The 20,752-nt window shown below is 38.1% G+C and overlaps 1 protein-coding gene across 1 annotated transcript in view; it reads left to right on the forward strand.

The window, feature by feature from the left end:
- RET (ret proto-oncogene) overlaps positions 1–10,329 on the forward strand; it is a 118,531-nt gene extending 108,202 nt beyond the window's left edge. The window contains exons 17-20 of the mRNA XM_032786371.2: positions 2,011–2,148; positions 5,223–5,322; positions 7,217–7,364; positions 9,297–10,329. Coding sequence (XP_032642262.1) covers positions 2,011–2,148; positions 5,223–5,322; positions 7,217–7,364; positions 9,297–9,454 — 544 coding nt within the window. The 3' untranslated portion in view covers positions 9,455–10,329. The remainder of the gene's footprint in view (positions 1–2,010; positions 2,149–5,222; positions 5,323–7,216; positions 7,365–9,296) is intronic.
- The last annotated feature ends 10,423 nt before the right edge of the window (positions 10,330–20,752 follow it).

The following is a 20,752-nucleotide window of genomic DNA, read 5'->3' on the forward strand; positions in this document are numbered from 1 at the left end:
CAGTGCTCGAAAGGCGGCGGGCTGGTGTGCCTCCACGGGAGATGACCAGCACCACATCTGCAGCATTTGCCCCCCTGCATCGCCAGCTGTATCTGGGGAGGCTTAGTCTCCTGCAGCCTCTTATACACACACCCCATGCTCCAGGCTATTACTCCAACAGTGTAACACTGAAGAATTAAAGGGTTACTTTATTGGAAAATTGATTTTTAAAAATTTACATTTGTTAACAAATATAATCTACAAATATTTAATGCTGTTTGGGGTGATGCAATTATGGTTCTAGTGACCATCTATGAATATACTTAAAATCCATTCCCGAATGCTGGATTTTCCTCATAAATTCTATATCTCTTTTTTTCCAGCTGCTTCCTTTTAAGACCCATGTATATAGTCAGTAGTTGGCAGTGATCTAGCAGTAGTATAAGTTGCCAGATTCTATCATTTTTTTTTCCAACCGTGCTGCAAAAACCTTTGCTTTTTATGCTGGAACCTAGACACGCATTGTACCAGTGCCCATAGTCTTCCTGTCCCCCTCTCTCTCTGATGACATTTTTATTCATCCACAAAGACCGTACAATGGAAAATATTTCCCCCCTCCTCACACACTTAGTTACTGGTAATTTTTATAATAATTACAAAACTAAGGTACGATATCCTAACATACAAATCTGACAAACAGCTGGAGCTAATCGAGAAATTACCAACATGCTACACCCTCTTACAGAGCCTCCAAAAATTCACTTAAACAAAGACTCTTAAACATAAAACCCCACAATGCCACACACACTTTCTGGATTACTTACAGATCAAATTATAACTTGATAGAGTGCACGGAATAATTGGCTCAATAAAGGGCATGAAGAAGAATAGAAAGACTTAATCAAGTACAATGGAACATTATAAATATGCATGAGCTTTGAGGAAGATATAAACTGGTTAAAAATGAACTTATGCAATATCAGCAGGAAAAAGCTGTTTGAAAGTTTCATGTAGGGCTATGTGAGATGAGCAGCTGGGTTTTTGTTTTTCTTTCTGTGCATAGCCATCTTGGAGCTTAATATGTCCTGGCCTGGGAATGCCATTTCCCTTGTTTAAAATAAAAGTAACTTAAAGAACTACAAGGAGACAAGTGAAAACTAGTCAGGAGGAGAGCAGTTTCTGTTGCTAAAATTTTGAGGTGGGATTTTCAAGGGAGCCTCAGGGAATTAGGTACATCACTTTAATTGACTTTCAGTGGACTTTAGGGGCCTAACTCCTCTAGGTCTCTTTGTAAAGGTGGAGCTCTCACATGAAAATCAGATGGCAAAAGTGAATGTTTATTGCACTTTGTACATAACTTTGCTCTCAGAGGCATCCCATCAAACCCAAGTGGAAAAATGCACTGTTGTCTGCTTTCCTTCACCCTGCATTGTGAAAACTCAAATCTTGGGGGAGGGTGAAATGAGGGTCTGGATTAGATTTTGGTTGCTCAAGCCTCTCTCTGAAAGAGAGCTTCCATTTTTTTTGGCAGGGGGACATGTTAACACACACCCTTATTTCCAACCCTTTGAGTCAGGGCCTTTCTACTAGAGCTGGTCAGAAAGCGGATAGAAAAATTGACTCAGTTTTCCTCCCTTTTTTTAAAAAAATTGAAATGTCACCATTTTTTTGGTGCATTTCAAATTTCCAAATAGAATTGACCAGTGCTGCTTTCTGTATTAGGCCAGGAACAAAATTAAGGCCCTGATTCATTAAACAAGCACAAGTAAGCCTATTAAAATAAAGGGGGTCATTTAGGTAAAATTAGACACATGCATGCAAAGAAGGATGGATTTGTGGTTGACGCCTTGGTCTGTCTTGTCTATTTAGAATGTAATAGATGGGGCAGGGATTCATACAACACCTAGCATAATGGAAACTTGATCTTGGAACCTTTAAGTGCTACTGTACTATTTGCTGGATAGGGGCCATGTTAGGCTCTTAAATCCTAGCAATTCAAGTGAATGGTTCCTTCCTTCCTTCCTTTTTCAGTTGGTCATTTGGAGTTCTGCTATGGGAGATTGTAACCCTGGGGGGTAACCCTTATCCTGGAATTGCTCCTGAAAGGCTCTTTAACCTCCTGAAAACTGGCTATAGAATGGAGAGACCTGAAAACTGCAGTGAAGAAATGTAAGTCGTTCTTGCTTTGTTTGGATTCATAGAAATGTCCTTGAACAAAGGGAGGAAACAGTGTAAATAACAGCCATCTCCAGCATGACTTTTAGAGAAATCTGAGAACAAACTAGTAAAAGTAAAGAACTATGACATCATAAAGTGGCAGAAAGATGGGGTGAAAATCTGTGTTAAATGTGCACTAAAAGAAACGCAGTCCTCAAGTACCCGCAGCAATTGCCAAAGTACTTGCTGAAAACTGGATGACGTACTCATCAGGCTAATGAACAAGTGTAGGTTAAATATTTGGAACATGGAGGAGGAGAGAGGAAATGCATTTAACATAGTGATAACTGACTTCTTCAAGACGTGTTTAAGCACATCCAAATACTAGGAACGCACTTTCCTGCAAATAAGGTGGTTATTTTAATATCCGTGCTCCACGTACTCCCTGCAAATGGTTTGTCAGTTGTCTGACTTTCCTGGTAGTGCACAGAACTGTAAAGAGAAGATACCTTGACCCAGAAATCAACACCTGTACAACACAAACATTTTGTGACTTAGTGAGTCATTTCAGTTTATCTGTGACTGTAAGACAGTTCATATGTTATTAACTGACTTATTTACAAAAGGCAATTAACCAGGAAAATCTCAATGAGGGAGAAATATCTCATCTTCCTGGATATTCCATGGTGTCCGAAAATGAAACAGAGCTTTAAATATGTTTATCAGCCTCTATTAAGCATATTCACATATTCAAATGAGACTGCATTGTCTCATTTGAATTTTGGAGAACAAGAATGAGATCCCGTCAGGTGCCCTGGAATGACCTTGCCCATATGTGTTGTGAGAAAAAGCAGCATAAATAGTACAGCCTTTTTTTCTGTGCACCACATACATAGAGATGACACTGTTGAACTTCAGATTCAAAGATCTCAGGTCCAGACTTGCCCCAGCAAAATTAACTATTTTAAATTTTCACCTGTCTTCCCTTCCTCAAGCCTTCACTTCAAATGTCCCCTCCCACACCTCACTCTCACCCCCAATTATATTCCATTGTTCATACTTTTTCTGAGTTACTCATGTTGTGTAAGTTTGCAGGGGTTGGGGGTGGGGGCGGTTGATGGCTTTGTTGTTGTCTCTCTTTTAGATGGACAACCTGGGTAGATGTTTATCTTAGAACATTAAAGACTGCGTTAAGATGAACTACTTCAGACCTATTTTTCTATGCATGCTCCAAATTATCCAGTCTAGCAATGAGGAGGTAATGCATAACCTTACCCCTTTTTTATAGGTATGCAAAATTTTCTGAAGCAGTTCACTCCATCTTTAATAGAATAAATAAAATAAAAGTGAGATTAGAAGAATTTTATTTAGGTTGTAAAGTCAAGTGCTAAAAAGTTAGGAAATGCCAGATTTATGGTTGTCTGTGCAAACTTAATTCAGACAGCCTATATGCACATGTGTTTTTGAGACAGTCTTTAATGATTAGGGGGGAGGGATTTCTCAGTGGTTTGAGCATTGGCCTGCTAAACCCAAGGTTGTGAGTTCAATCCTTCAAGGGGCCATTTAGGGAACTGGGGTAAAAATCTGTCTGGGGATTGGTCCTGCTTTGAGTAGGGGGTTGCTAGATGACCTCCTGAAGTCCCTTCCAACCCTGATAGTCTATGACATGATCACATAGTATCATAATGCATATGCCCAAGAGGGAGGATGTGAATTAAGGTTGTACAGCCAATCATAAATCTGGGATTTTTTAACTTTCAGGTGCTTGAATTTGCAACATAAACAGAATTCTTATAATGTAGGGTTCTTTAAATATAATTTCAAAATGGTTTTTTTGTTTGTTTGTGTTGATAAATGGTAAAGCCACTTTCTTTTATGAACAGCTGAGCAGGTTTGAATCCTGAACCTTCAGCACTGCAGCAGAAGTCATTTAAGCTATAGCTCTAACTACATTATCTGAGTGGGCTGCTGAGTCCAGAAAGAGTGGCATGGGAGAACTCAGCCTAGCCCAATTCTTTCTTTCTCTTCCCTTCTGGGAGTTGGGGGAGTTCTTGCCCTATTTGTTGTCCCCAGAGGGAAGAATGGGCCATGAGGTCCAGGTGCTGGATCCAGAGGACAGAAGCCCAGTCTAGGTTTTTCTCCTCCCTGCCACTACAGCTGCTCCCAGCTATTCTCTGAACAATGTGGTGGTGCTGCTGATTTGGTGGCAGTGGAGCCTGGCCTTAGAATATTCATGTGTTCAGTTATTATTTTAGCAGGCTGCCAACATTTTCCTGAGGAAGAAGAGCAGGAAAAGGGAAATTATTTTGAAGCTTATATCTCAGCAAAAGCTGAATGGAATTTCACACCATAAAGAAAAAGCACTTCTGTGGCCAAAGGACTTTTCCCCTGCCAAATACCAAAGGCCCGAGGCAAACAATGGAGATGTGAAAGTTTCTCAAAGGAAAGATTGCAAGAATCTTGCAGGTGGGAAGTGTAAGGCAGCCTAAACATTGGTGTCACTATCAACTCCCCCTGTACTGGTTGTTTTGTTCTTCTAGGTGACCGTCCAAGAAAACAAAAGTCATAGGGGGGAGAAGTGTAAGGGTGTCAGCTGGGAGGTCTGATTACCAGCGTAAGTAGACACTCGCCATATCTCAGCTCAAACTAGTATGCTAAAAATAGCAGTGTGGAGGCTGCGGCACTGGGGTGCCACAGTGTTCACACTGCCTTTTTTAGGACAAGAGTCCAAGTTGAGCGAGGGCAAGAGTCTACCCACGCTGGGAATCCCACCTCCCAGCAGCAGTTGTAGACTTAATCTTGGACACCAATCTTGCAAAGAGATCCACGTGCCTGGGGCTTTAATTACATGCAGTATCTCCTGGAAGTAAAGGTACACTCATATGACTCTCTGTGCAGTATTAGGGCCTCGTCCCATGGAAAAATTGTTTAGCTACATAAATAAGAAAAAGGAAAGATGGAGATATTTCTTTGAGTGGCATTCACAACAGCGGCCAGATCACTGTACTGTAGATTTATTTGAGCAGAAAGAAAAACCAAACCATTTGTGAATGCAGGATTTTATTATGTGTTACTTTGGTTCATAGGTATAACTTGATGCTGCGATGCTGGAAACAGGAACCAGATAAGAGGCCAACATTTGCTGACATCAGCAAAGAACTAGAGAAAATGATGGTGAAGAGTAGGGTAAGTCTGCTGCAAGCTGAGTTTTGCACAATTAATGAAAACTAGCAGGGAATGTTTACAATCCAAACAGCTTGGTTGTAGCACAAAGAAATAAGTTTCTGATAAGTAAAGTTCTTATTTTGATCAGGATTAAAGGCATCCAAAAACTTTATTTCCTCCAGATGGCAGAAAGCTTTCCAAAAGCTGTTCCATCTTTTTGTGTGTGTGTGGTGATTCTGAAGATTTCAGACCTAGAAATGTTGTATGGTTGATTATTTTACCACTTAGTTTCCTTAGGAACAAAATTATTATTGCAGAGTTCATTTTAATTTGCATTGCTCAATAATCAAGCAGTAGGAAGCCTCACATTAAATGACTAAAATATTGCAAAGCAAGTATTGTGTCATTTCTGACTTGAGATGTCTTAAAGATGTGATAACAGCAACAAAATATTAAAGCCATTTGGTTCCAAATCTGTCTACTTTAAAATGCATAATCTGATAAGGGATTTTCTTGGGAATTCAAAGGACCTCATTGTCAATGTGGAGCCTTTACACATCCTCATCTAGGACTTGGTCTTGCACACTGCTGAGCACTGTCATCCTGATCCAGGAGAACACCTATGCATGCTCTTAATTTAAAGCCCATGAGTATCTCCATCCGTACCTTGCAGGATTGAGTCCCTAGTACACTGCAAATATACGTCCACCTAAATGGATATTTTCCAATATTAATACTTGCATTGCACTTATTTGATATGGCTTAGGCATAGAAATTCTATCAGTGCACACAGAAGTGGAGGCTGGTGACTAAAAATAAGTGTGTGTATGCACTTACAGGTATATAGTTATAAAATCCCTGTTTTGCAAAAACATTAGAAATCTCCAGCAATAACTACTCTCTAGGTAAGACCTACAATATTGTTCCTCTGTTACAAATCTGGCAGAGGGAGAACAAATGAACTAACCCATTCTGGACTCGGGCATGTGTTGCTGGGCACAGATTAAGAAGTGAACAGAAGGAAGCCATTATGCTCTATAGGAAAATTAAAAATCAAAGTTAAGTCAGTGGTGGTGAAAGGCAAAGTAAGAGCGAAGTTTTATTTTTTGAGGTTCCAAAGAGCTATTACAAGAGCAATGTATTGAACTAAAAGTAAATTTCCAACCCCAAAAGTTGTTCCTGCTTTGTATGACAGTCAGAATTTCTGGGATAATCCAGTGACTGGACAGTAACACTGAACTGGGCAATGTTGTCTGAAATGGTTATCATAGTTAAAAACAAAACAACCAGCATCCTGAACAGAACTCTGGGCCAAATGCTACAAAATGGGGAGAACACCTTCCAGGCATTGTTAAGCACCCTGTCCTCCCGTTGAATTTTAGGCTTAGAGGAAAGCTGAAATTAAAGCCTATCTATCAGTGCGATTTTTGAGTTAACTTGTTGGCAAGCAGCGTTCAACAGGAGAAGCACTAACTGAGCATGTTTCTGTCGAAGCATGTCTAGTGTTTCTGCAAACAAGTGCATTGCCAAGGACACTACTCTTGCAGAAAACAGGAGATTAAGCAGTTGGTATTCTCTATAGAAAGGCCCACTTCAAGTTTGCAGTTGCCCTGCCTAGGGAACCCAGAAATTTGTTAGCAACTCTAACTGAGGAATCGTAAAAGCAGCGGAGAATCCTGTGGCACCTTATAGACTAACAGACGTTTTGGAGCGTGAGCTTTCGTGGGTGAATGCCCACTTCGTCAGACGCACCCACGAAAGCTCACGCTCCAAAACGTCTGTTAGTCTATAAGGTGCCACAGGATTCTCCGCTGCTTTTACAAATCCAGACTAACACGGCTACCCCTCTGATACTTAACTGAGGAATGACTTTGTTGCTTATTGTAACCTAGCATTTTATTTATTTATTTGGTAGGACTACTTAGATCTTGCAGCTTCCACACCCTCTGACTCCTTACTTTATGATGACGGGCTCTCAGAAGAGGAGACACCACTCGTGGACTGTAACAATGCTCCCCTCCCTCGAACCCTTCCCTCCACATGGATTGAAAACAAACTCTATGGTAGAATTTCACATGCATTTACTAGATTCTAGCAACACACACAAAAAGTGTTTTTTTTTTCTTCTGCACTATCTTCAGACTCTGTAACCCCATTAGAGTGTTTCTTGTGTGAATGAAACCAATCAAAATTTGCTTGGAAAGCTTTTTTTATTTGTAAATGTCAAACTTTGCATCAGGATCATACTTTAGGCGTCTTGCAGCTGTGTTTAAAAAAAGATTTAAAAAGGATGTGAAAATAAGTAAAATCACCATATATATCTATATCTATATATCATATGACAAAGAGAAATAAATAGATCAGGGAAGTACTCTCAGGGGAAATTTTAAAAGGCTAAGAACCGAATATCCAGTTAAAATAGTCTTTTGTGTTGGGGGGTGGAGTTGGGAAATATGTTAGATTCTATATCTCTAATTTAAGTAACAGGGATTTAAAAAAAAAATTGCTAAACATTTTTGGGGGGCTCAGTTGAATAGTGTGGCCCAATTTGTTACAGTTTTATGTTTATTCAAACAGATTCCTGAATCTCAGCTGCTGCTCACATATTTTAAGTCCTTGGACAGAAATTCCTGCTTAACGTGACATGCGATGGGATCAGGTTATAATTTACAGAAGACAGGGGAGACTGCGTGTATCTACACAGTCTTTTGGAAATTGATTTGGTGATGGCCACTATAAAAATACTTTCGACTGTTTTCACATCCTTTGGTTTATCATGCAAATGTCAGCACTAAGCCCTGATTGAATGATATAGCAAGTGTTTTGAAAGGAAACGTGCTTTCATATTGTGGTGGTGAGATGGACAGTAAAAATGGTTCTTGCCAAAACTCCTATAGTTTGTTTCTGATTAAATATTCTACATGTTTTTGGCTCTTTACTAACTTCAGAGATCATATTTTTTCCATTCTTCAAGCAGTAAAACTTTTTTAAAAGCTGAAGCTTTTCTATTACTCTGTGTATTGGTAATTAGTAAATATCTTTGGATCTTTTTTTTCCTCTGCTCCCCAGACATGATTTTTAAAACTAGGTGCCCAAGGTTAGGTTCCTAAATACATATTTGAAATTTTAAAAAAGTGGTCAGATTTTCAAAAGGGCTTAAGCATCCAACAGTTCCCACTGAAGTTCCCATTGCTGAATACTTTTGAAAATCTCAGCACTTATTTAGGTGCCAAAATTAGGCTTTTATTTTTGAAAATGCTGGCTTTGGTATATTTTTTCATATAGTGCTGGATCTGCAAGATGCTGTGCACTCTGGGCCCAGTCCAGCAAAATACTTTAGCATGACCTTTAAATTTACATTTATGAGTAGCATACTGATATCAATAGGACTACTTAAATGCTTAACTTTAAACCTGTATTTAAATATATATAGCTGGATCAGAGCCAGAGTGCTCAGAACCTTGCAGCCCATTGTACTACTGGGAGATCATGATGGGTGATATGAGTCTTATCCTAAACCTATTGAAGCCAATGGAAAGACACCCATTGATGTCAATGGAAATAATTTCATTGATTATAATGGACATTGGGTCTCGCCTTAAATAGGCTTATTACTGCTTGGAGCATTGTATGTACAGCAAGAACTTCCAGTTGCAATAACTTCTCTGGCAAAGCAATTTGTAATTATATTGTCATGGAACTATAAAATTGTGAAAAGTTGGAGGCTATCATAAGAAAAATTATTAACTTTTATTGGATTATATGATATACACACTTTTTTTTTTTCTCAAGACAGCACTTTATTTGTTCCAGGTGTTTGCCTTCAGCAGAATTTGTGCTTTGGGGCTTTGAAACACAGTTTATATCAATTGATTGGGGACAAAAAATAATGGTCTGGCTTAAAGTACTGAACGGAGTTTTGCCAAGGGCCTTACTGTCTGCACATGAAGTTATGGTTCTTCAGTGCAGAAAAAATTATCTGTTTTCATTTTTAGGCATGTCATACCTGAACTGGCCTGAGGAGAGCCCCGTTCCACTCACAAGATTCGATGGCACTAACTCTGTGTTTTCAAGATATGCAAATGATAGTGTATATGCTAACTGGATGGTTTCACACTCAGCGGCAAAATTTATGGACAAGTTTGATAGTTAAAAATTTCTTTGTGAAAGGTAATGGACCCATGAGGGGAGCAAACATGCAAAGAATGGAAAGTCTATTGGCTCATTCTTTGTACAATTAAAACTGGTTAAACCAATATTAATTTCTCAAATGGCAAACTCTTTTTTGGTAGTTTCTCAAGTGGTTTTACGCATGATCAAGACTATAATTGATTATTTCCTCTTTCAGGAAACATATCAAACTGGATAAAAGTTGTAGTTCCAGTACTTATTTTTTAATCCACCATTCTGCGCATAGTCCAATTTGGTAACTGTTTATTGCAAATGGCAGTGCACTTCATGCTTACAGTTTTTTAGGTCAGCTGTCCTGCATTACAGCTTTCTTGGGTGGGAAAATGTTGTACTTGAACTGCTACTTTTCTGGTTATTAACAAAAGGCCACTTGATCTAAGCATGAAGCACAAACAGTACATGGCAGGGGCGGGGAACATTTGGCTCAAAATAACCGATTTTGCTATAAAATCCGAAGTGTTACCATGATGTTGGCACTAATGAAGCCTGTATTTTGGTTTCGAAGCAAACATTAAGTAACTCTGTAGGGAACTTGAGAGTCAACATTTGAAGTCTTGAAAAGCTGTAAAAATGTCTTGTCTTGTCTTAATGAGAAAAGAGTTTGTTTTATTATGTTTAAACTATTCTTACCTTTAGCACAATGGAGATAAATTTGATACCAGATATACTATATAGACTGATGTCAATCAAGAGTGCTCAACTGACACAACTTATTTTCCATCACATCCATTTTACTAATGTTACAATGTCTGTTGTACAATCATAATTCTGTTTGAGTTCAGTTTAGACTGTACAGGGTATTTTGAACTAAATTAAAGCAAAGAGATTTTGTTTCCAGTCACGTTCAATGAGTTGGAGTCTTCCTCTAAGCTCAAAATCTGATTTTACAGTCCAATACACTGCTAACATAGGCTATCACACTGACACCATTCCAAATAAATCTTCTGCCTTGCAAGTCACAAGTAGACAACCCTTTTACTTAGCATATGTGCTTACTTATGTGATGCTTTTATTATTAGTTAGTTAATTATTTCCTACAAGCAGGAAAAAAAATCACATGATTTTGTTAAGGGTAAATTTAATTCAAATGATGTGCAACCATATTGACGTGGTCTTTAGGTGAATGATCTGACTCTTATAGAGCTTACATGGAAGGGGATAAATAGGTTGGCAGTACTTTTCTGTCTTTTACTTGTAATTTAATATTGTTGAAGAGAATATTTTTTGTGTTCTAAAAATGTTGGAGCGTAAACCCAGAGTGACATGTTACCTGTGTGATGGCTATTCTTAAATAATCCAATGCTACCAAACCTTGTTCCTGTCTCTTAAATTCCAGTTTAGCTGTCTTCGTGTTTGTTTTGTATGTCAGCACGTGTTTCCATTAAAATCTGTGATTTCAGAAGTAAATGAGTCAGGTTGCCCAAAACTTAACACAGGTCTTCATACAAACAACACAAGTACAGCTGTAAAGCGCTGTGTTAGTATTTAAACCCTGTTTTATAAAGGAATATTGTATTTGTTTTCAGATGAGCAGCAGCAGTGTGAATTTTTCTTTGTGTAAGCTAACTACTACACTAGGTACTCTGTGCACAGCATAAAGATACAGACATGCATAGGAAGAGAAGGTGTAATGAGTTTCGTTGTGATACAACAGTGGCCTCTCAAATGATTCTGGAGGTGTGGCACAGCCCTGAATACAATGTAACAATGCATGTCAAATAAGTATAAAATAAATGCAATGGAAAAATTAAACCTCCATTAAATGGGCTTTTTCTGCACTGGCACTGAGAGAGAAACTAGGTACAAATGCCATAACAACATAAGGGAGGTCTACAATCAGTGACAGCTGCTGTGGTAGCTTTCAGTGTTACTCATTAAGTCTGGCCATACACTGTTTCCCCACTATTTCAGTTCAACAGTGAGAAATCTGAATTCTTCATTTGTCACAAGCAATCCGGAAGCATCACGGAGATTTTTCATCAGCGGCAGCATGTGACAGAAATTCCTAAACTAGAACAAAAGTCCTCCAGGCAGAGGTACTTTACTCCAGTTTCTAATTGGACAGAACCTGTGACAAGTGTCATTCTAAGACAGGTGAGTGAGACGATAAGTGGTATTGAAATAACCAACTGATGGAGAAAGCACTGAGTATCATTGTATTTCAAACTCTGAGCATCATCCCCTGGTTAGTTCAATTTACCCCTATGAAAACTGGGGTTCCTAGTCACATTTATCATTAATTTCCTTATGCACGCATCTGATATAGGTGCTGTATAGAACAGCAAAAAGTAATTACATTTATGCCATAGATAATTACCCTCCTGCCCACTTTCTCAAGCAGAGCTAAATGAATAATTCACAATGAACAATTTATAATCCAACTAATTTAGCCTTCCTTATTGTTCCCAGAATATCTGTAAGAAGCAGACTGTGACTTCCTTGCATACATTCATTATTTGACATTTTTTATTTCCACACTATATATTCATTGTGAATGGTTCACGTGGAGCGTTTGATATTTGTTCCGTATTGGTTAGTTGTGATTAATGTCACAAGGTATTTCAATTTTCTGACTGGATGAAAACAAATACACTTCTGGAATGAATACTCACATGAAAATTCTAGTTTTAGTTCCCACTAATGTTAGGGAAAGTAAAACTTAAGTACTTCATAACTTGATTGATTTTTATTTTAAGGCCAGGAGGGGTCTTATACAGAAAGGTGTGATTACATGATCTAGCAGGCCACGACATTTCACCCAGTTCCCCCAGTACTGAGCCCAATAACTTATGTGTCCTTGCTTTCTCTCAGAAAACTTAAAAGGAGCATGAGAAGAGCCAACATGAACTCATTTATATATTTGAGGGAATAGTGACAGAAAATTCTTCCAGCGCTGCCGACATGTCAACAAAAACTACATCACATAAACGTTCACAGAGGACAGGTCCATCAATGACTATTAGCCAAGATGGTCAGAGATGCAACCTCATGTTCTGGGTGTCCATAAACCTCAGGCTGCAAGAAGCAGAGGATGGATCACTTGATAAATTGCCCTGTTCTGTTTACTCTCTGAAGCATCTAGCACTGGCCACGCTTGAAAGATCAGGCTAGATGGACCACTGGTCTTATCCAGTATGGCCATTCTTATGATTTCTAATTGGATGGTATTTTGCTAAATATTAATCTCTCACTCCGCTTTACAACTGGAACTGCAAAGATTAGACACATGGTTGTCATATTAGCATGTTTTCAAAGTTCAAATGAACTTAGGAGAAGGTTCATTATTTACATTCACCAGGTTTTAGGCTTTTTACCACTAATAAACATTTTCATCCAAATACTCAAAGCCTGAACAGTGTAGTTTCACACAGCATGCATATACATGTATGTGCATTTTAAAATTAATTTTCTATGTTTTCACAATTAATAATTAGTGGATTAATCGATAGCCATACTTCAAAAACCAGGCAAGGCTCCACAAAAACAAAGTGCCTTGTATATTAGAGGCACAAAATGACAGTTTCATCATAAACTTCCCTTCCAGAAAACTCCCCTTAACATCACTTTCACTTAAAAGCACAGAAGAGTGCTTAAATAAATAAATAAACCTAGGTCCCCAATCCTGACAACACAATGTGAATAGCTTTACCTAATGCAAGCAGTCTCACTAAAGTCAATGGGACTACTCATGCGAGTGAAGATACATGCATAAATGTTTGCAGGATCATGCCCTAAATAATGATTTTTATTCTCCTGGCAAGAGGTATGAAAAATATGGCTAGGAAAGATAACCTATGAAATAGTAGCTTTGATCTAGGTATCTCTAGCCCTAAAATATTTTGCTATCGCCCCAAAAATAAATCCTTATCAGCTGACATATAGAGACAGAGCATAGATAAATGTACTGTACATGAATAAAAATGAAAAGAATACTTATCAAGAACTACCTGAGTAAAGCTGGATTATTCACAAATATAGTATCCATTATATAAATTGTTTCTTATGCATATTTCTTATTTACTAATTTTGTGGGAAGAAATCCAAGGCTATGACTTTCAGTAACAGCAAATATGTTTTTGAAATAATATGTTTCTAACAGTGGGCATGGTTCCTTTATTTTTTTAGGGTGATATGATTTTTCTAATTTAACACCTTTTCATGCTAAGAGATGTGTGTTTGCGCTGTGGCATTTCCATTTATTAATGATCTTCTGCAGTTACGCACAGTCACATCCATTAGCTGAGTTAAAACAATTAAGCTTTGCCTTAAATTTACCTGAAGTACTTAGCTCCTTTAGTGGGGCTAATATAGCACATTTCTTTAAAAAATCCAGCCTGCTTGTATGATTTACCAGCTGTCATGTTTGAATGATGCGCTAATCACAAATGGTAAGAACATTTTAAAATATTCTTTAGGTGTATTTTTGATATTGGGGAAATAATGTTCAAAGTTTCTCCATTAAATGTGTGTCTGAGTAGTCATAAAAGCCTTTAAAAGGAGTGATATCACCTAATGTAACAATTGTTGCATTGTTGTATCAAACTAAGTGCTTGATTCTATCAATGCTGAAATGGACTGGTAGCTAATAGGTGATTTTCCAACATAATTGGTGAAACATACATCAGTGTGTTAAGGGAAAGATCAAACAATAAATATTTTAAAATCATTTCCTTATTCTATACTACAGAAAAATGTTTTCAAAAGTACTCTGCCTCACTGGGAAATTTGTAAAAGCTTAAACAAATAGTGTGAGAGAGAGAGTGGTGTACATATTTTGAATACAAGTAATGACGCTTACACTATATGTCTGGTTTTTACTGGCTCCCACATACAAAAGACCGAAATGTGGATGGTATTTTCAAAAGCCCTCAGTTTTGGCCTAACTCTGCTCCCACTGAAATCCAGATAGGAAGACTTCCACACTCATGGTAAAATTCTCCCCCATGCAGAGGGCAAGCATGAGGCCTAAGCATTGCTTTAGTTCTCAGGTTCTGATTTCAACCCTGATGTGCAACAAGAGGGTAATGCTGTCTGATCCTCAAACAGGCAGAGCAGAATGGAACACTAGGGGCCCGGGAGGGACCATCAGATGTGCACTTACACAGATACAGTGGCCCAGAACACATGCATACGATGACCATGTCTATGCATCCCAAAAGTTCCTATAAAATAAACAGCTGACTTATTTTGTACATCAAGGACCTGTTCCTGTGAAGTGGCAGATCATTGTGCCCTCCCAGTGATTTCAATACGAGTTAAGAGTGCTTAACTCATCATAGGACTTGGTTCTCGCTGCGTGCCAGTCTCAATTTATGAAACAGACCTCTGAAAAATCACAGCTGTCTTGGATCCTGTGCAACATTCTTGATGGACCAAAAGAAATCCTCTGAATTTTAGGAGAGCTTCCCCAGATCTGAACCTGTGATTGTAATTCTGGCTTGGAACTGCAACTAGAAGACACCTGGTTTTGCATTTGGATGCGTTGGATATGTGTTCTCAAAGATTTTGACTTAGGTTGGTAGAGATTTCATTAGAACAATTTGTGAAACTTTAGACTGGCATACTCAACCCATGATTTTAGCCCTGATTTGGCTATGAAATTTAATCCCAATCTAAACCTGCTATAGATCCAAACCCTACTACTTTGGCCCTTCCATCGTTTCACTGTCTGTCAAGATTTTATATTCTACTCGTGTTTTGGGAGGCCATTATAAATGAGACATTTAGGTTTGAGGCCTGGTTTACACCTAAAACTTAGGTTGACCTCACAGCATCACTCAGGGCTGTGAAAAACTTCATGCCTCATGTGACAGAGTTAGGTTCCCAACCCCCCACCCCCACTGTAAGGAAAGTAGGTCAATGGAAGAATTCTTTCATCAATCTAGGTACTGCCTAGATTTGTCATTGTAGTAAGTGTCTGTGCAACAGTGGCATAGCTGCAGTGCTGCAACTGTGCCACTATAGTGATTGTAATGTAGACATAGAAAAATGGGGCTTTCCCCTTGACTTTACACTTCCTCTGAATGAGGCTGAGACTAACACTGCTGTGTTCTTTTTCCTCACAGTCATAATAAGTGCCAGTTTCACAGTTCTCTTCTAATTCACTGTATACAATTTACTCCACCTGAAATATTTTTAACTGATAAACAGAACCGATTGAATAATTACATACAATTGTTTGCTTTACCAAAAAGCTTGATGCGCCACCTGAACTTTGGAATAATTTTTAAGAAGTTATTTGGGGAGGAGGGAAAAATTGTCCCCCCTTTTTAAAAGATAAAGGGTCTGATTGTGAAATCCTTACATGCCTAAGGACTCATTGAAATCAGTGAAACTACAGGTTCAAAAAAAGATTAATCATGACAGTAAGGCTTCAAGATATGGCTCTAGGTGTCCAGCAATTCACTGTGAATAATAATACTCACACACTTTATATACAGTATATTAGCAATACAGGAGGAGGTAAGAGATTTGGAGTGAGCTCACAAAAAGCCGTAGGGCCATCAAAGTTCAGGGAAAAGATTCCCTTTGAGGTCAGTGGGATTAGGTACAAAATGATTTGGTGTATGTATGTTGCTGGTAGACTGCTGCCGGTAGGGATTTTGACTCCATGGAAGGTGAACGAGATCATAGTGAACCTTCAAAGAGGTAAGTAAAGGGATGCTCTAATGGGAAGATTCCCATTGACTCCAGTGGGCTTTGTATCAATCCCTAAGAGATAAATGTAAGAAGCAGAAAGTTTTAAACACACTAGAACTATATCTAAGAAGTGAGATAATTGTTTTGTTTTAAAATTGAATAGCTTTTAAGGATTCAGAGAACCAACCAAAAAGCCACAAGAAAATATTTCAATGCTCTCTTGAGGGGCCTTTCAGTAACAGTGCCAATCATAATTTCACAAGGAAGAGATTTGGCTCTCCTCTGTAATTTTTAGGGATTTGGATCTTGATTCAGGAAGTCACTTAAGCTCTTGCATAAATGCTTCCCTGAATCGATATTCTGGGGCCTAATTCACAGATAACAAAGATAATTGAAATTAATTTATACTTATAATTTTTTTTATTAAGAATGAGACCTGAAAATTCATCCAATGCTGCTATGAAAAATAGAAAGCTGCCTTCCCAGTACCATGTGTTAGACTGAATTGTGACAAATTTGTTAAATCTTGAGCAAATAAGGATAATGCAGGTCTTGTACAAACATTACTGAGCACATTTTCATAACAGAGAGACAATTTTTCACACTTATAAACAAATATGTTTGTAATAAATTACATTTCAAGCCTTTAAAAATGCATTCTTGCTGTAAAAAAATTCAGGGATTAATTTTACAGCAGTTAATTATTTGATTAACAGATAATTAACTGAAATGAATTTTATTACGTCATTTTGATTAGCTCAACTGACTTTGCTTTGTTTTACAAAAACAATTGCCTCCGTCTATGAAGACTGAAAAATTTGCCTGTTTTGAATGGATAACTAGGACAGTTATTTGTAGTGTTTCTTACCATTAAAATGTTAACATTAAGAATATATTAAATATATTAAGAATATATTAAACATGTTACTTTTACTGCCCTTTGACACTCAGAAGAATAGCTACGGATAAGCCTTATTGCTGTAGTATATTTTTAAAGTACTGTAGGAATGTAACTATTGCCATACAAGATGAGAACATGGCTCATGTAGGCGCATACCCCGCCACTGGCAGTGGCCAATAACTTATGCTTCAAGAGAAAGGAAAAGAGGGGGAAAGTACCGTATAGTGCACCTTGCCAATTGTGGGGTCTATATAGGGTCAAATATCTCCTGGATATCAAGAGGGGAACAGCTTAATGTACATCCTAAAGCAGGAGTTCTTATTGAGCTCTTTATATTTTGCATATCTATAATCCTCTTTACCACAATGCTATTTTTAGGAAGTATATGTTCAAGATTCTAAATCAGTTTGAAGTTTCCAGTAGTGAAAAACCTTGTTAGCTGCATCATCATCCTGTTATAAATTTGACTTGTTCTCATTGCCAATACAGCTACATCCTGGGCACTTTAACTACTGAAACAAGCAGTCTCCTGGTAAGTGGTGAAGTCTTGAAGTCTATGCTGCATAAAGAAGAAAAATAATTTTTCACAGCCATAGACCAAGAAATTGTTATTTAAAAATCATCCAAAATCTGTTAGAACACTTCAGAAGTCAGAAAGGCCTGACTTTACATACTTAACAGGCTGTCATATTGGCCTCTTTGTAAATTTATGTTAAATTCATTTAGTTTTAATATTCTTCAGATAACATTTCCTATTTAATATTCTTCATGTAACATTAGCTCAAAAAATAGAATGTGGTGCTCTCAAAGTTGAGAGTTCTATACTTCCTGTTCATGTCTTTTGATTGGCCCCAAATTAATTTTTTTAACTATAAAGTTTTGCTTTAGACCAAGGGTGGGCAACCTTTCAGAAGTGGTGTGCCGAGTCTTCATTAATTCACTATAATTTAAGATTTTGCATGCCAGTAATACATTTTAACATTTTTAGAAGGTCTCTTTCTATAAGTCTATATTATAGAACTAAATTACTGTTGTATGTAAAGTAAACAAGGTTTTCAAAAAGTTTAAGAATCTTCATTTAAAATTAAATTAAAATGCTGATCTTATGCCGCCAGCCTACTCAGCTCGCTGCCAACCTGGGGTTCTGTTCACCTAGGTCAGCAGCAGGCTGAGCAGGGCCTGCAGCTGCGATGCTAGCTGGCAAGAGGCCGGCAGCTGGGACCCCAGACCAGGAAAGCACCATGCTGGGGGAAGAAGCGGGGGAGGGCGGAAGCTTGGCTGCTGCAGGACCAAACTTCTGCCTCCTGTCCCCATAGGGGAGAGCCATGGGCGGAGGCGCTGAGTGGGGCTGGGCCGGGACCGTGGCAGGTAGTAGCATGCCACTCAAAATCGGCTTGCATGCCGCAGGTTGCAGACCCCTGCTTTAGACTGATCTGATTGGGAAATTCTTTTTTAACCATTCAAACAAGGAGTCAAGGAATTCATGGGCTCAGACCATGGACCATATTTTATTCTTTGTCCCTTCATCAGAAAAGCCTTTTTTGAAACAATGACTGCAAATCAATCATAAAAGCATGCCCTGTGCTGCAGATATCCAGATCCAAACTTCCCCAAAGTGCAGGGACATTTGGCTCTTGTGTTCCAATTTGGGCCCATCTCTACTAATTTTAAATATCCTTGGTAATAAAAACAATGCCACAATATTAGATTATGGAAATGTTACCTGAAGAATAGTAAAACTAAATGTATTTAAAATAGAACATTTTTAAACAATTGGTCTATAGGTAACATTTGTTCTTTTACTACTTGTACTCCTCAGCCACAAAGCTTAGTTTTTAAATGAAGTAATTGGAGTTTGGAGTCAAACTGCAGAAGTTTTGCGGACATAGTTAAGGGTTCCAACAACATTGCCATGGATTACATGTATCATTTCAGAAACTGAATAGCAGAGAAATCATTGTATGGCCTTACTATTCCATTTTAGTGAACAGATTAAGCAGTTCTTTGTTGTTGTGCCTGCCCATTTATAAAAAAAATCTGTATAATATATAAAAAAAAGGAACAATGTTGCATACACACTGTTAATTATATCAGCTTGGATCTGGTCTTCTGTATATCGTACTTTTATGTAGGTTTTTTTTTTGTTTTCGTTTTTTTTTTGCATAAAGCTATTTTTCCTGTGTCAGTTGGGTAGATGTAATGAGCACAATATTGATTATGCAATTAAAATTTATTAAATGCTTATGTCAGTTGTTTTGTATTAAAACACCAAGCTACTTGGTTAAAGCACCATGTAGTATTCCCTGTGCTAGAGCTACTGGGTGTGTTGTTATAGAAGCTTATTTTTTGCTCCAAATACTTAAGGTTTGGTACTTGATATATATATATATATATATTTAAAGATCAGTTTTGAGACCTATGCAGAATCCATCATAATGGATGAAAGCAGCAAATCCATCTAGCATGGTATGCTGCCTCACTCCAGAAGTGGGTAAATATTGCTTCATAAGAAAGTGTATATTAAAAGAAAGGCAAAGCAATGCACTCAATCATTTCTGCAATGATGTATTCAGGCTAACCAGAATTTCGTATGACGTCTGAGATTTGATTACCCTGACTCTTTTTAGGCTGAGGAAGTTTTCACCGTCTTTCATATTACTAAATATCTTAGTCAATTTCTAAACTCGGCACAAGGATCCTCTCACAAGAAGCTCCTTGCAGAATTAAAGCCTTAATCTGTATATTCATGGCAGGGATTGTACCTTCTCTCTGTTTCGACAGACACTTATCCCATCTGGGTAAGGTGACAAGTGCCTTGGAAATAGTTTAGAAATAAGCCACTGTAGTACTCTAGCATTGAATAACTGGACAGGACTCATAGTTTGTCTTATCAGTCTGTTATACAGAATGGGGAATGAGTGGGAAGTAGCCTGGGCTCTGCGGCCCATTACACTGGCCAACACAAATAAACTCGTGGCAGGAGAAGTCATCTACTACTAGTGCAAACTAGGAGCAAATTACTTTCCTCTGAAGCAAGGGAGGAAGCCAGGGACCAGACTGTGACTCTTAAGTGTTGATTAGGCCCCTGTTCTGCTCCTGGGTCAGCACAGCTGTATGTGACCCTTTACTTAGGACTTGCAATAAAGACCTAAATGTTAGATCTTGCAAGATCTTGAGTGATTCCTGAGTTTTCTAAAAACACTGTATCCCACTTAGAAATTGGCATCCAGAACCAGGCCCTGGCTATGACTACATTTATCAATTCCCTGCAATAACATTAGGGGCAGAGGATGCAATTGCTTTGGCAAATGGGAAGAATCCATCCCCAGCCACAGTAAAAATTGTGAAAAACCTATTTAATTCAGTACCTATAATGTATAATGTTCAGTTACGAAAGGAAGAATGCTTCTACTAGTGTCCTGCATGCCAAACACAGGGTGCCCAAAAAGCAGTCAGAAAAGCATCTAAGTAACGCTACACACCTCTCATATGGGCAATAAACTAAAATTAGACAAGCCAGAAACACAGAAAATTGTGCTGATGTACTAAAGGTCCTAAGAGACATGAGATTCTGAGATCATAGATTACTACTCTTTCAGGAATTAATTTTTGTGCCAATCAGTGAACACTTGTTGAAAAAGTTGACCACACCCTAATTAATAAAAAAGTTGAAGTCAATAAAATTTGAATGATAGCAGTGCAGAATAAGTTGACATTCTA

The sequence above is a fragment of the Chelonoidis abingdonii genome, chromosome 15, assembly GCF_003597395.2.
Source record: "Chelonoidis abingdonii isolate Lonesome George chromosome 15, CheloAbing_2.0, whole genome shotgun sequence".
NCBI classification, from domain to species: domain Eukaryota; kingdom Metazoa; phylum Chordata; order Testudines; family Testudinidae; genus Chelonoidis; species Chelonoidis abingdonii.